Genomic DNA, 16,235 nt, shown 5'->3' with positions numbered 1-16,235 from the left:
GAACTCAAACTGAAAGAAGAGATACATGAGACATGAGTCGCAGACCTGGCTTTAATTGAATAAAATGTGTTTTGTTTTCTTCTGACACATTTATTATTGTCAGGTTGCTCATTTAATAAATTCTTCTGCATTTGGTCAATTTCGTGGAAAACTATTTCAGGATTATTATATGTTTACGATGTTTTCACATAAAATCTAGGATTGTATTGAACTGTTTATTTTTGTGGATTTAAAAACCTGTGATGAGAGATCTTGTTTAACTGGAATGTGTGTGTGTTGTTCAGGTCATAATTCTGAATGATTGAGGCTGCACCAAGCTGTCAAACACTAAACCAGACACAGATTATTGGATGATTGTTAGAGGGGTCCTCACTCTCACGTTTTATTCAGGTTTACTGGGTGTTTGACAGATCCATCACCAGGCACACAGTGTGCTGGCAGTGTGCTGTGCACATTATATTCCTCCAAAATGATCCTTCAAAAACAGAAAGTACAAAAATCTGTCCCTGCGTGAACAATTTGACAAAGATAATGTAAATTTAACAGATTTTATATTGTTTGTAACAATTTATAAAACAATTATAACAAAGTGCAGCTCTGTAGAGAAAATATGAGCTTTTGCATAGAAACCAATTTACACCCATCAAAAATATAAGAGCTCTTTATAGAGCAAATCTCTATAAAAGCAGCATATAGACACGCCCCTTGCATCATTAGGTAGTGTATGCTTGTGTCCAAAAGTGAGCAAGCCTGCTTTTCCTTATTGCTTTGCTATAAAAGAAACAGTTAACAGCACACAATACTGAAACCCCTCTGATCAGATGGGCAGAAGGTTATCTAAACATATCACACAAAAATTCCAGAGAACCAAACAAAATCCAAACTGAAAAATCATTTCAAATGATAAAACTGATACATATTGTGCATATTGTGATTTAAACATAACTGGAATTAAGTTTTTACAGAATAGTATCCACTCATACCAGGTGTCATGGTTTGTGTGCATAACAAAGAGTATAATATACAGATATAAAAGAAAACTAATCTCTGGCAATCAGAGTGATGAGGCACTTTGAAAGTACTGTAGCTCAAACTGACAGTCATTAATATACTTATAGTGAAGGTCTGTAAGAACAGCCACAGAACAGCTTCCACTGGAGGACAATGTTAAGTCCCACTCCTGAGATTTGCACAAAATGAATATGTTTTGTGATCAAACAGAAACAGTATTTTTCCAAACCAGTTACTTTTTTTCCTTTCCTGCGCTGGCAAAGTGCAAACATAGTGTTCAGACGAGTCAATTAATAAACGAGCGAGGAGAAATCTACTCGTCTGCCTTTTTCTGCTTTGAAAGCTTTGACTTAAAAGATTGCACAACAACTGACCACATTTTTAAAATCTTTCCTGGGTCTCTACAGACTTCTTTTGCAAATAAATACTTATCGTCGGACAACAGTCTCTTACCGCATTTCATACCCCGAGTGTTACCTGCAGTGATCTGCATTCCCTGACGTAAGAGCATATTTGGGGGGAAAATAGGCCAAAGCAAGACCAACAAAAATTAAAGAAAAAAATAACAAAATCACACAATTTCCTAAACTTAACAACTTACTAATTTAAACCTTGCTGAACTAAAAGTAGGTACAATACTTGGTTTATATTTTAAAAACACGATAAAACTTTAACATTTGTCTTTCTGTTCCTTTCTAAAACCGTTTTCATATTGTAGACAACACCTCACTTGGTAAAAACATGAGCACGCCTCAACATTTTAACACCACAGACTTAAATAGCACATAAAACATAAAATACTTGGGTAAAAACAGGTTTTGGGAATAAAAGAGCAAAATTGAATTTGCCATCTTCTCAGCTGCCACAGTGACATCATGACGACGTCTCTGTGGGCGTTATCCAGCTTCAGGGAAAGTCGCTTCCATCATAGATTATGGGCCTCTCCATGGTCAGATGGTAGAAGACTTTCTTGGAGATAAACCTGTTGGAAAAGGGGTTTTGATCAAAAGTCTGCAAATGAAACGAGACGCTGTGGCACAAAAGAAAAGTCGGTTTAAGACAAAGACGCAGGAGGTCCATACCGTGAGAAGGAGTTGTCAAAGACGAGCGTGTAGAGGCCGGGGTGTCGGACTTTCAGCTGTCCCCGAATTGTCTCTTTATTGGAATTGCAGCGAGTTAGAGGAATCAAGACCTGAGAGAAGAACAGACACGTGAAGTTAAACTCATCAAGTACAGATGAAAGATTCTGCCAGAGGCTGTCGAGCAAATCTCCCCTCGGCCGCTATAATCATAATAATTATGGCTATGATGACCTTCCTTCAGAGACTAAGAAAGGACACATGCATAGCAAGATGGACAAAATGGACCAAATATATGTCAGAATAAGGAAATTCGCAGGTGACTCTCCCTCCATAACCTCACAGGTTTTCAGATTTTGTTGCTCTAGAGGCTCATTAGAAGCTCCATCTTTAATCAGGATGCAACTCCACAAGTTTAGATCCAAGTATAAGAGATCCTTTGGAATATACTATATATTTTTTATATCTGTTTGTTGGACTGAATTTATGGTTGACACGATTGACTGACAACGTTGTTTAAGATTTGCATGGTTGTTTTGATTGTTATGCTTTTTTCTTTTTACTTATTTACTCGCTTAAACATGTGTTTTCCTGATGACCCTTCTTGGCCAGATGTATGGTTAATTAATGTTATTCTTTCTTGTTAAACTGTAAAAATACCTAAATAAAATATTAAGTATAAAAAATAAAAAAAGATGGCTAAGATGCTTTTTTTTTAATGACATTTACGTTATATTGCTTTTGCTGTTAAGCAAGAATTAAATCATCGTCATTATCTTAATGATTGTAACGTATTGTAAACTCCAACACACCTTAAATATAAGGCAAATTCTGAAAAATGTAACATCAGGAAAAATAACAAGAGAGGAAGGGGATGGTATATGGCACGAACGTTCATATTTCATATTTCCAAACCCTGACATTTGAAGTGCAGGGCGTGTACCTCGACCTGCTGACATGGCAACCTGCAGTGGTTTCCCTCAGTCAGTGATGTTTGATATTCAAGCGAATAACAAAGAACTGTAGGGGGCGCCCATGAAAGCATGCACATACACAGTCCATTGTGTCCCGGGGATAACTTCTGCTTTTGAGTCATCAATATTGAAGTGGCTGCATTTTTCGAACAATGTCTAAGCACTGCCTTCAGCTTCATGATGTACTTTCATTTTAAATTATGCAACAAAATTGCAGAAGTACAAGGACTGAGTCTTACAACACATCCCATCACAGCTCATGTACCTTTGACTGCTCCACTTGAGTGTCAGTGGATTCCCTGTAAACCACACTAAAGGAGATGCTCTTTGGCTCCGAGGAAAACGTCCAGCTGATGGTTGGCCCACAGTCGCCCACGGCGACCGTTATCACACTGTAACAGCTGGACTTGATGAAAATTTCCCTGGAGCCGTCGCCAAACTGAGAAATATCTTCAATGCTGAGAGGGACAGCCATCCTGCAATGAGAACGCATTCATTTTAGTTTGAGTGGTATAAAGACGAGGTGACTCATATTAAAGGGTGATTTTGTTATTTTTTTTCAACCTGGATGCTATTTTCCCATGTTTTTGTGTCTACGTGACTTATTTTTTAAACTGGTCCAGTGTTGAGGGAGAATACTTAAATTCGCTATTCATCACCATCAATTTACGTTGCTCTCTAAAAGTGCTTGTTTTTTTGCCACTGACAGATGCACATTGCTATTATTGTTGTCTGACAACATTATGGAAAACATTTCTCTTCCCCTTTTGCTTGATGTGACTTCTCTGTTGGCTCAGAGAAGTCTCCAAACCCACATTGTTGAAATCAGCTAAATATTAAGCAAGAACATTGACGTTTCACGGCTGGCGTCTGCAGCGTTCTCCCTCAATGATGGACCGGTTTAAAAAAAAAAATAGTCCCCAGTATTGGTCAGTGAGACACAAGAAAATGGCAAAATAGGGTCCAGGTTGAAAATACCAAAGTGACCCATTAAATTACCTAAAGATCAAGACTTACGTGACTTCTCCTGATTTGAGAAGGTTGATTTCTGAATCCTGTACAGTGGCAACATGCTCTTCCGGGTCATCGGGGGTTTCTCCTGTGCCTCTGCAAGACATACGCAGTAATACAATGTTTTCAATGCATATAACTCTTTAATGATAATGATGAATTCAGAACCATTAGTCAAGTCTCCTGGTGTAGCTGACATAATTAAGGCTGTCTTCCAAATGCCTTGGTGATACTCTTCAGATTCATCATCAGGGAATATGGATTTTACTCATGCATTTTGCATTTTCCAATACATTATGTTGATAATTATTTATGAGTTATAAGTTATTGCAATGTTAACTCATCTTCCCCCATATTCTTGGTGTGGTGAAATAAAGGATGACAGCAATAACAGAATATTTCTGCGCTTAAAGGTGTTGAAAACGTTTCCATACAATTTACAACACAATGCTAACACATGAATGCTTCAGCCTCTCTCCACGACCCCGTCACCTTCAGTAACATGAAACTTGCACTTCTTTATTCTTGCAATTTTGTTTTTACTCATCAATGAAAGCGAAAATAAATACTTCCCTATTTACTATTTGACACCTGTTAAGGGTGCAGGATTCCTTCAGGTGCAGATACGTGTTTCAGGTGCAGATCCTGTTTCTTGTACTGTGACTCTTAAGAGAGTGGGACATTCACAGCAGGCATGTGCTTGATAGTGAAGGGGCCATGATGAGTGTCTTCAATGATCTTGTTGTTTACGACAATGACTGATATATGTCAGAATGGACACATTGTCTCTCTGGTGCATTCATTATAATACAGAACTAGTTCACTTCCTTCATCCTACTTTTCAAAGGTTCGAGGAGGTGAAAACAACATGGCGACCCGAAAGAAAGCCTCATTGGTTGGCTGCTTTAAGAACAAAACAAAGATTTGAAACATTTATACATTTTTGTATAATACGTATAAACGCCCGTCCCATTCTCATGAACACAATATCTCAGGAAGACCTGGAGGGAATTTCTTCAAATTTGGCACAAATTACACTTGGACTCATAGTTGAACAGATTAGATGTTGGTGGTCAAAGATCCCTGTGACCTCACAAAAGACGTGTTTTGGCCATACATCAATAATTCAAATGCTAATTATGACAATTTCACACAAATGACTACTTTTGGACAGACATGGATGTAAACTGAAAGGCAGTTTTGTATTTAAATGAATCCAGCACCTTCCCATACAGGCCTTCAGCACGTAATTTACTTTTGACTTGAAACAAGCTCTGATTAGCCCACACAACACCATTACACTTCATGAATGTACTGTATGTAGTTATCACTCTTCTTAGAGCTACAACTTGTTTATATATATATATGTACTACACTCACATATCCAGTGCTCCTGGAGGCCGTCGGTCTTCTCCCTCTAGGGAGCCTGCTGTGGTCTGGGAGATGGTGTCACTGTCGTAGACGCCATTCACTTCCTCCTCGGTGATTATGTCAAAAACGCCATCATCAGATCTGATGTTGGGGTCTGAAACTGAGAGGAACAAGAATTTATAGATTAAACTATTGGACCATTATATACTTTCTTGGTATAATCTTCTGTTACACAGTATGCATAACACCTATTGAGTGTACAGTAGAGAAGAAAACCTATTCTGGAAATCAAGTTTAAGCCACTACAAAAAGAGACCTTCCGTAACAAGTTCCTCTATTTTTGATACAAATAAAACAGCGTCTCCCATGAAAGGAAATGTCACCCTCTTCCCCTTTTGTCCATTGAACAAGAATTCTGTGTTCCTCAATACAATAAATGCAATAATTTCACTTCTGCTTAAAATCATCCCAGTTAAGTTACAGTACAGGGCCGGTGAACATGTTGACTTGACTGCAGCATGAGCATGTGAGGTTCTTTCGAGCTTGCCTCTCACCTGTTACCCTGGGAGTGGGTGTGTACGGGGCTGGTTCAGGTGGTGGCTGAGGTCCAGCTCCCGGTGGAGGAGGCAGAGTGTCTGAGGGACTCAGCTCTGCCTCCGTGAACCTCTCCACCACCACGCTGTGTTGGGTGTAACAGTCCCTGCAGCAGCGCTCCTTCTTCCCACTGTGCTTGGTCATCACAAAGTTGTTGCTGCAGTAGTAGCAGAAGATGCGACCACAAAGCCTAGAAATAAAAAAATGCAAGGGGAAAATAAGTTTGTTTGTATCCATATTACACCTATAACTTTGATGCTTTGCATTTTTAAGGTGATACTGTATGTAGTCTAACAATCAAACAGGGCAGGTACAGAAAGTGGCAGGAGCAACAGTGCCCAAGGAAAGCCCACCTGCAGTGATGTCTGCGCAGCCACCAGGTGAACTGGCCCTGGCAGCCGAGGCACTGCGTGGTCTCATTATCGACTAACCACCAGCGTTCCTCTGCTCGGAGTTTCTGCTCAAACTCCAGAGCGTCTGACTTCTGCCAAAGGGCATCTTTGTCCCTGAAGTAATGACAAAAAAGACAAATGCAGTCAAGTTTCGAGTCATTCGCTGTTGTCACAACACTGTTTAGCCCCCAGGATCAAAGATACGTTGAAAAATGCTTACACATGGATGAATTCAACTTGAAGCTACTACAACGAACTTTCAAATCTGTTTTGATTTGCCGTTCTGTGTGGACAAAAGTCGGCGGAGGAGATGATGCTGCTGCCGGAGGCGGAGCTCTCTTCCTCCTGCCAGAGCTGGTCGCTGCCAGAGGCCCCGCTGGAGTCTGAGCTGGAGGAGTTTCTGGTGAACCTACATTGTTTTTGTCTGATTTTGTCGCAATCGGACCCGGTGGCACCAGTGCAAGCACAAAGAATAACTTTATAAAAAATAACTAATCTACTCGCTAGTGGTCTAGTTTATTTATGTAGGTCACATCAGTACTTCATTCAGTTAAAACTTGGATGGAAGCATCAAAATGAATGAATTGTGTTCTGTTGGATGTTGGAATATATAATGCTCAGTATTTCAAAGCTGTTGTGGAAGCACACAGTAGCTAGCTGTAAAATAGACATGATCTTTGAAGACTGAACAAATTGAGCATGTCATGTACTTGTTATGAACTGTAGTTTTATACTACCATGCTTGACACCAGGATTAGCCTCATTACTCCAAATGAAGCAGCCGAGAAGCCACACATGACGCTAAAGAAGAAAAGACTGAAATCACGTGGGCACACCCCAAAGGAGCTGACTGAATCATTGTACATGTGTACTATCTAGATGTGTTTTATTCCCGACAGAGTATGAAACCTTTTGAGGCAATAGTAGTCCCTGAATCCAGAGTAGAATTAATAATATAACAATGTCTTTCTACTCAGTTCTCTAGCACACTTAACCTGTAGGCCTCTCAGCATCACCTGTTCTCACCTCTATTCTCTGTAAATCCTCTCAGAATTCATCAAAGCTTTTCCCCCTGATCCTGCTCCTCAACCTTAATTATCTCTTATCATGTCAAGTACAACATCAGATATCTGCTCTTACTAGAAGAACCACTTCAGAACACATTCCCCAGTGGGTCTATCAAAGAGACGCAGCAACCAAAACAAAACACAGGATGAGACATCCAACAGGAAATGTAACTTTAACCCTTTCTTCATTAAGAAACTCTAAAAGCACACACCTGTGATGCTGCTGGCAGCTGTAATAGAGACCGGTCATACCTAATAAGCTCGATGAGCCGCTCTTCGAGGATGACCTTGGTTCTGTTGAGGTCATCGATCTCTGCAGTCATCTCCAGGCTCTGGCTTTGTTTGGCAGCTTCTGCTGTCTTGAGTGTCTGCTTCAATTCCTCGGAGACCTTTTGCAAAGCTGAGTGGGCTTCTGTAGAACTGAAGTGCAAGGAAAATAGGTCAGCAGCAAAATTTTGCACAAGGATGAAATTGACGGGTATCACAAGAACGCACCTGGTGACTGCATTTCTCAGTTGCTGAATCTCGCTCTCGCTCTCACGAATGGATGTTTCTGTCTTTGTGATGTGAGCATCTTTCTCGCCAGTTAGCTGCAAGTACTTCTCATTTAGAGCCTTTATTAGATGTTATGAGAACATGCATAAAAATACTCATTAGTCATACATTTTTGAAATATTCTTTTCAAGTATGTAAACAATTTTTACATGTTTGTTCTGAAATTTGTCTCAGTTCTGTTGAACACACTTTAAGAATTGTACTACTAAAGTTTTCTTTTTAAATCGCGACCCTCGTGAATAACTGGTGTTGGCGACTCCTAGGCGTTGTGCAATGTGATCCAGATACTGTGGCTTTTTGATGCGTTCCGTGACTTCATTCAAGCTCACTTAGAAATACACTCAATAAAACCTATTCTGAGGCATTATATCAGTGGTACAGGAGAGTCCCGACCCCCAAGATTGAGAACCATTGCACTGAAAGACATGTAGAAACATGTAATTCCTTAAAATCCAAATAGCATCCATATCGGTCTCTAAACACATCAAACCAGAGGGGAATAATTAAGATTTGAAAGCTATTTCATTGAGCTATCAATTAGATAGGGACCATTACATTGCAGTGATGTTGTATTCTACCTTCTGCACTAAAAAAAACTGCAATGGCAATCAAGGTCTCGCATTATAAAAAATAAAAAACAGAGACCTGAAAATCATCTACTGTTAATGAATACAAAACAAACAACCTTCCTGTTATTATGTCTCATGTGGTATTTCGCTTCCTTCTCTCCATCACTTCTGCCAATCCACTAATGATAAAGGTGTTGGTGTGACTATGTATAGGATGTTGCACTTTTGACTGCAACCTATCTATAGTCTTCTCTTAATCATATATATTTTCCTGAGACTTGAAAGAGTGAGTACATCACACATTTTTCTTCAAAGATTATAAAACACATTATTTTACGACCATGTGTCTACTTCTTATGTAATCATCAATCGCTGTGTTTCGATGCTTGAAAGACACAGACCTCTAGTTCGGACACTTTGGCCTGCAGGCTGGACACATTCTTCGACTCCTCCTGCAGCTGGACTTTCATCTTGTCCAGCTGCTCAGTTACACTCTGGAATGTGAGATAAATGTAAAAGAAAAAAAAGAAAAGAAACAGGAAGGCTGTAAAGGCACAGCGGTGCTTTGAGCTAAATGCTAATATGCTTACAATGATGGTGCTGCTAATCAGATGTAATGCTCACAATCTTAGGAGTGCGTTGGCATGCTTAAATTTGATAATTAACACTAAACTTAAAACTGAGCCTGATAGGAACGACTTTAGTTTTCCTGGTCATAAATACCAAATATTTTTACCAAAAGTATTAAATAAGTATTGGACAAATCAAAATTTTGATCTGACGATGGCATTAGATGTCAGTTAACAAAGAGACATCTGTAAATCAGTGGATGATTTAAGTTTTTCGAGAAAACAACTTAACAGTACAAAAACTTGGACATTTTTAAATCATTGAATCCCAGTTGTAAAATGCATACAAAGTAATTTTCCTTCCTATTTTTTTTTTTTAATGATTTATTACGTGGCCACGACTGTGCCATAAACACGCAGGGCTTATAGATTGCAATGGGAAGAAAAAGCATCAGTGAGTAAAATGTGACTATTAAACTGCCTTGGGATCAGAGTTCAAATGCAATCTGTGTCTGGATTACTTATCTGGAGACGAAACGCATGTTAATGCAAGGTGTAAATGCATGCATGGTATCAGTCAGACCCCATTTGGAGCTGCTCAGGCCGGCATTGAGATCTGATCCAAGTTTTTGCCCAGCAAATTGAAAGGACACTTTTTTCTGTTGGTTTAAACAAGTTTATGAAAAGCTATAATGAGTAGCATTGGCTCACAATACTTCCCTCACGAAGGTAATCAAAAAAGGATTGACGTCCGTTCCTGGCATTGAGAGCTAATTAATTTACATATGGCACAATCGAGATAGCAACAATGCATTTTAATACCAGTTGTAAATTAATAGAACCATCACATGTCATTATCCAGATATATTATTCAGTAACACATCACATGTTCAAACCAGGTATTAATGGGGCCAATAAACTCAAATCTATAGTGCAAAGAATCATAACGGCAAAAATTAATAATGTCTTAAGTGTAATACAGTTTCTGACTGACTCACCTTCATCTGGACCTGATGACTCATGCTCTCCGAGCTCATTTGGAACTTGGTGGCCTCCACCTCCTCTCGGTTAGAGACCTTGACACTCTTCATTTGGCTCTTGGCCTTGTCCAGCTGCTCCTGGAGCTTGATGATGGTCTCTGGGAGTTTCACCTTCTGTGTCAGCTCCTCTCTTACTTTGGTATTCTCCAGCTGTAGTCCTGCCATGCTCTCTTCTAGTCGCGCCACCTCTTTCTCCAGTTCTTCAATCCTGGCAGCGTCCCCCGCCCAATGCTCTCTAACCTCCTCCTTCTCTGCACTTATCTTACAGATGGTCATCCCAAGCTCTGCCATCTCCGTGTTTGCCCTGTGTAGACCCTCACGTGTCTCGCTGGTCTCTGAGGCTAGCCTGACATTTTGTGCCTTGAGGGTGGAAAGCTCTTCTCGGATGGCAGCCGCAGAGATAGACAACTCGGCATGGGCGGCTACTTCTCTGTCACGCTGTTCGATCAGAGCCTCCTCTTTCTTTTTGCACTCCATAAGCTCTGTTACATGCTTTTGATTCAGTGCCTCGTTCTGGGCTTTAACATGCTTGGTCAGAGTCCTGAGCTCATCTCTTTGGGCCTCCGTCACCTCCAGCTGTGCTTGTGATTTGAACCTTTCCTCCTCAGACCTCTGGACCCGCACCCTGAGGTCCAGGATCTCTGCCTGGAACCTAGACACTTCTTTCATGCACACCTCCAATTGGCCTTCAAGTTTACCTGTCATTTCGTGGCTCTCTTTTGCTTGGACTGTGCTCCTCTCCAGCTGAGATTCCTCCATTGCCCGCTTGTCAGAGGTAACCCTTTCAATCATCTCTGTCTGCTTAGCGCAAGTTGCTTCTGCATCAGCTTTGGCAATCTCGAGTTCCTTCTCCCTGGCCTCAAGAGATTTTAAGCTGGACAACAGCTCCGCAAGGTTCTTCTCTTTACTTTCTAGCTGGGTCTCTTTGGCTTGAAGCTGTTCTTGAAGGCTTGCTTCATTCTTGCGTGACGCTCCTAAGTTCTTCTCAAAATCTCCGATCTGCTCGTTAACACTCTTCAGGTCAGCTTGCATGCGGCTAAGAGCTGCTTTCACGGTTTCCTGCTCCTCTCTCAGACTCTGGTTCTCATGCTCCTGCCGCTTTACGGCCATGATGGCTCGCTGCAGACTCTCATCCAGCTTGCGGTTCTCCTCACGCAGGCACCTCTCTTTTTCATCCACTGTCATCTTGGTATCATCCAGCTGACCGCGAAGCTGTTTCTCAGAAGCTCTTAGAGCTGCTAATTCAGCTTCAAGCACTGTTCGGTTTTCCGCCATGTCCTTCTTTAGCTCCTCGTTTCTCCTCACTGTGATCATCAGTTTCCTATTTACTTCAATTAGATTGGTGCACTGCATCTTGTAGTCTTCTATCTTCATGACTTGTTCTTTCACATCACCCTCCAGCTCAACAAGGTTAGTGGTCAATTTGCCCCTCTCTGTGATCAGGCTTTGGTTCTTGGCTTCTAGCTGTTGTAGTGTCTTGCAGCTGGAGGTAAACTCTGCCTCTTTCCTCTTTAGATTCTCCTGAAGAGCAGTGACTTTGGCTTCTAAAGACTCTTTTAAGCCACGAGCATTCTTCTGCATTTCATCTTTATCTTTGTGTGCCCTTATCTTCACCTCCTGCACCTCTTTTTCCTTCTCCTCTAGAGATCCTTGAAGGTCCTGCAGTTGCCTTTGTAGGTTGCTCGCCTCTTTCTCTCTCACTGTCATGGCCCCCTGCAGCTTATCAATGGCTCGGCACTGTTCCTCCACTTTCGCCTCTAACTTGGCCTTCTCCTCAGACGAGGATGTAACTAAGGCTCCGAGTTTTGTTTCTTCATGCTTTGCAGCTGCCTCCTTGACTCTGAGCTCATCCTCAAGCCTTTCTGCCAGTCTCTTCTTCTCCTCTTGCTCAGCTACAGCTTCCATCGTCCCTCTCTCTGCCTCTTTCAATCTGTCCAGCAACTCGTGTATCTTTTGAGCTGAATCAAAGTAACTGGCTGCCTGCTGGCCCTTCTCATTGAGAACTCCGTCCAACTTGGCCAGGAGCTCTATGTTCTTCCCCTCAGCAGCTGCCAACTTTTCCTGAAGCAGTTGTTGTTCAGCCTCCCTGGCTTTTTCCCCAGTCCTGAGTGCTTCCACCTCTCTGGACAGGGCTTCTTCTCTTCCCTGCAGAGCTTTGAGGTCGCCCTGCAAGCCCTGTTGCTGCTCTTGGGCAGCCAGGGACACATCCAGCTGCCCTTGGAGCTGCACGACTACGCCCCTGAGCTCAGCACCTTCCTCGCCCAGCTGATGCACCTTATCTAGGAGTTCTCGCTGCTTCAGCTCTGACTGGTCCAGCTCCAGGCGAAGATCTTCAACTGTGCTGACATCCTCGTTGCAGGCAGGCAGAGACTCGTTCAGGTCACTTAGCAGACCCTGGCCATAGTCAGGGCTGGAGGGGAACTCGTGTGCTTGCTAGATGATTGCAATGGAAACCAGAGGAGAAGGGGAGGAAGAGCGATGAACATCATGGAATTATTTTACTATTATGATTAAATGACAGGATGCTATAACGTGTGTTACCTGGGAGTAGGTGCTGGCCAGACTGTTAATACTGGAACTGCGACTGGGTGGTTTCCACATGTGGCCAGGGGAATTTGCACTTCCCAGTGTTCTCCTGTTGATCAGAAAATAAAACTGATACTGTTCTCCAAAGTAGGTGCAAAGAAATGGTTGTATTTAGAAACATGTGTTTCTGTAATAGTATCTAGGTTTTTTTTTGTCGTATTTATCTGCTCTACATGTTGTTGTCATGACTTGTTTTGTTTGTTACCTTGCAAATGTGGGCCAGGACGCATCAAGGTCATGACCCCTAGAGGCCACATCAAACTGGACCTCATTGAGTTCGTACAGGTGATTGATTATGTCAACACTAAGGTGGGGCTTCAAGAAGGGGCTTCTTGCATAGTACCAGTCACTGTGGGAAAAGAGATCAGGAAGAGGTCACAGCAGAACATCGCGAAACAACAAGGAACAATAAGGGTGGCTAATAAAGTTTTGTTCCATATTTTGACCAAATGATAGCTGTATGGCTCCTTAAAATGAAGATGTTCCCTTGTAGTTTGTTTTTCTAACAATAACACTGTAGGGCACCCATTTTGAACTCGGACAAATCATTAAAAACAGTATCTTAATTCTTCTTTGTTGGACTGCTCTTCATATTCAACTACCGCTGACGGAGAGGGAAAATGGTGACGTAAAACAGCACAACATTCAGCTCAGCTAAAATAAGGAAATCAAATGCCAATTTCTGTAAAATAGTTTCCTTGTGATCCAAAAACAGACGCAGTTCCATTTTTATCTTCAGTTTACTTGCCCATCATTCTTCATATCTACCTGACAAATAAAACATCACAGAGACTTGTTGTGCTCTGACAGATTTACCTGGTGAGTCTCTGGTTCATCAGGCACTGCTGCAGGGTGTCAGCCAGTCGCTGATGTACGAGGGAGTATCGGATGAACGCTCGTCCTTTCCCCAGAGATGTCTTCAGCTATCAAAGCAAAGAAAGACATTGTTTAATGTGGAACTTTTAGTAAGTGTTAACTTCGTACTCAATCTGCAGCGACATCCCGCACATCAAAAACTAAAAAGTAAATGACAATTCATTATTTAATCTAAATGATAATTGCAATCTGTTCAAGATGCAACGCTTGCAGATGGAGATATTTTAAATGCAACAAATGTTGTTGCATCTTTTGTCATTTACAAAAGCATAAGACGAGATAAGTTAGATCATTTTGACTTATCTAAGCTCTTTTCAAAGCAACATTACTCCATTGAGTAAAACAGTATAAATAAGTTTCACTTTCACTTCAGTTCCTCTTCAGAAAATATTCTAAACATAGCATACTTAAACTGATATCAATGTTCTTGAGTTGAACCTTTAGGTGACTAAAATACTTGTGCTGCTGCCCCAGTCCATAGCAGTATACTGCTTTGCTCCCGTGCTAGTTCTCCAGTCTGTGTATAGTCAGCATAGGTAATATGTTGACTATAGATAAGTCTCATACAACCTCACTTCTAATAACCCAAACTATCCCTTTAACTCGTTTCATGCACTGTAAAAGATGAGAGAAAATTGAGTAAAAAGTGACTGGAGGGAAAAAAAAACAATACAATCACTCTCTAATGGTTTCAGGAGTTAATAATCAGTGTATTCATGTAATCCGTGTTATATTAGTGGTGTCATTGTAAAAAACAAACCACTCTTCTTACCTCAGTGATGGATTTGACAAAGCGGATCCCGTCATTGGCTCCTTTGAGTTTAGCCAGACAGTCAGTAAAGTATTCCCAATAATCCTTCTTTGTACCAAGAAATGTAGTCTTATCCTTCTGGTCAAACTGAAAGATAAAAACATATATATAGATGCAGTCAGAACAGAAAACTGTTGAACAGATATTTTGAGGCATGCCATTAATCATCTATGTATTCACATCTTCCTTTGGGATTCAATGGGTCAGATGCGACAATATAAGCTAAATGAATCACACCTGCAGCAGGTACTCCAGTTTGTAGGAGAACTTGTGCAGGTTGGGACTGTCATCTGTGATTGGCTCCCCACTTTCCCTGTACTCCTTTGCAAGCTCTGCAACAGCCTCTGCAATTCACGTGGTTGAAAAATGAAAAAAGATCGGTCATTATAATAATGGCACAGAGTTCATACAAACAGGTGGCATGTCGATTGACCGACACACATAAATGGCAAAAGACATATGCTTCTTACAGATACTTATATAATATATAAAAATGTGTTTTCAGTCAGAAAATATATTAGGGAACAAGCATTGAAGCAGAAAGGCAGTACATAATATCTCCTTTTACCTAATGTCACAAGGCTTAAAACAAAATAAAAATAAATTCATAGTATTTTCACCTCTTGGTGCATTTTGGTTACACACTCACACCCAAACACTCCTGGTGTCTAACAATCTATTAATGTTTCCCTTCTATTTCTACCCTCTTCAAGCACAGCTAGTCTGTAAATCAACCACTTGCCTCGTATCCATCGCAAAAACTGGAAAGACACCCGTGATGGGTGCAGCCTCAGTACGCACTCTCTGTCTCGCTGCATGCTGACAGAGGCTTCCACCACACCCTTTCTACAGGGTCATGAGATCAGCTGCACATTTTTACAAATGATTTGATGACCAGGAAAGGTCAGATAGTTCCAGATGTAAAGATTGTACTTAGACTTGATGCTGAGACTCTGGTCATGACATCACATCACGTCTCTTCTTTCTCCTCTCTTCAGTCACACCATGCCAGCCAACAACTGCCGGCAGCCAATCTATTCACACATATTCACGCGAACAGGCACACACACATAAAGCCGTCGTACCATGCAGATCCCGGATAATCCTCTGGAGTTGGCTCTCCCCGACTGTAGCCCCAGCAGCCATGGTCCCACCGCTCTCTCCCTGGCAACCAGGGGTCACAGGGTCACATCCAGTCTGCTGATTCAGAGAATCAGAAGCAGTCAGGAACAAAAGATGGACATGAATGCTCCAACATACTGTACTCTCTCGTGACACACTTGATACACAAAAATGTGTGACACATTAATGAGAGTTCTCATGAAGGATAGTGTATGATCTGTATAATAAATGTTACTTTACACATAATTACATTCCTATTTAACTGCAACATTCATAATTTATGGATCAAATTATGAACAGGGATGCACATTCCAGGGTTTTTGATTTACTGAAGAATAATAATCACAAAGGAGGGCATTTGCATAACAACTTGATCACTGTAAGAACAACAAGAGAGTCAAATGTCCTGCATCCTGATGAAATTTGGATCAGCCAGGACTGTCTTTGTTTGGTCCCACAGGTAAACCCCCCACATGTAAAGAATGATATGTACTGCTTCAACCTCAAATGTCCATGAAACACCATCTCCACAAATTATGGCTGCCATGATTACCAAGAAGGTTAGTCAACTCCTCTCTAGTTTCAACTGAACTGAAAATCATAACATT

General features: G+C 41.2%; 1 protein-coding gene across 1 annotated transcript; it reads right to left on the bottom strand.

Annotated features, from left to right (window-relative positions):
• Positions 1–303: 303 nt before the first annotated feature.
• Positions 304–15,693, bottom strand: fyco1a (FYVE and coiled-coil domain autophagy adaptor 1a). Its single transcript, XM_079221065.1, has 17 exons — positions 15,591–15,693; positions 14,743–14,849; positions 14,467–14,592; positions 13,635–13,741; positions 13,024–13,167; positions 12,774–12,867; positions 10,191–12,665; positions 9,025–9,117; positions 7,995–8,113; positions 7,752–7,919; positions 6,394–6,546; positions 6,001–6,230; positions 5,456–5,606; positions 4,082–4,171; positions 3,330–3,540; positions 2,094–2,203; positions 304–1,993 (listed from the first exon to the last, which is right to left on the bottom strand). Exons 1-17 carry the CDS (start codon positions 15,649–15,651, stop codon positions 1,918–1,920), a joined length of 4,515 nt encoding a protein of 1,504 aa, XP_079077191.1. The 5' UTR covers positions 15,652–15,693; the 3' UTR covers positions 304–1,917.
• Positions 15,694–16,235: the final 542 nt, after the last annotated feature.

The sequence above is a fragment of the Taurulus bubalis genome, assembly GCF_910589615.1.
Source record: "Taurulus bubalis genome assembly, chromosome: 7".
Classification (NCBI taxonomy): Eukaryota; Metazoa; Chordata; class Actinopteri; order Perciformes; family Cottidae; genus Taurulus; species Taurulus bubalis.
This window is presented reverse-complemented; position numbering and strand designations above follow the sequence as displayed.

Bases quoted from the DNA above. Each gene is read 5' to 3' on its own strand.
- fyco1a (XM_079221065.1), bottom strand. From the start codon at position 15,651: ATGGCTGCTGGGGCTACAGTCGGGGAGAGCCAACTCCAGAGGATTATC. The intron at 5,607-6,000 runs GTGAGAGGCAAG...TGTTCCTCTCAG, and splicing joins ACCCACTCCCAGGGTAACAG to TTTCAGACCCCAACATCAGA. The intron at 2,204-3,329 runs GTACATGAGCTG...TTCTTCTCTCAG, and splicing joins CTCAAGTGGAGCAGTCAAAG to GTCTTGATTCCTCTAACTCG.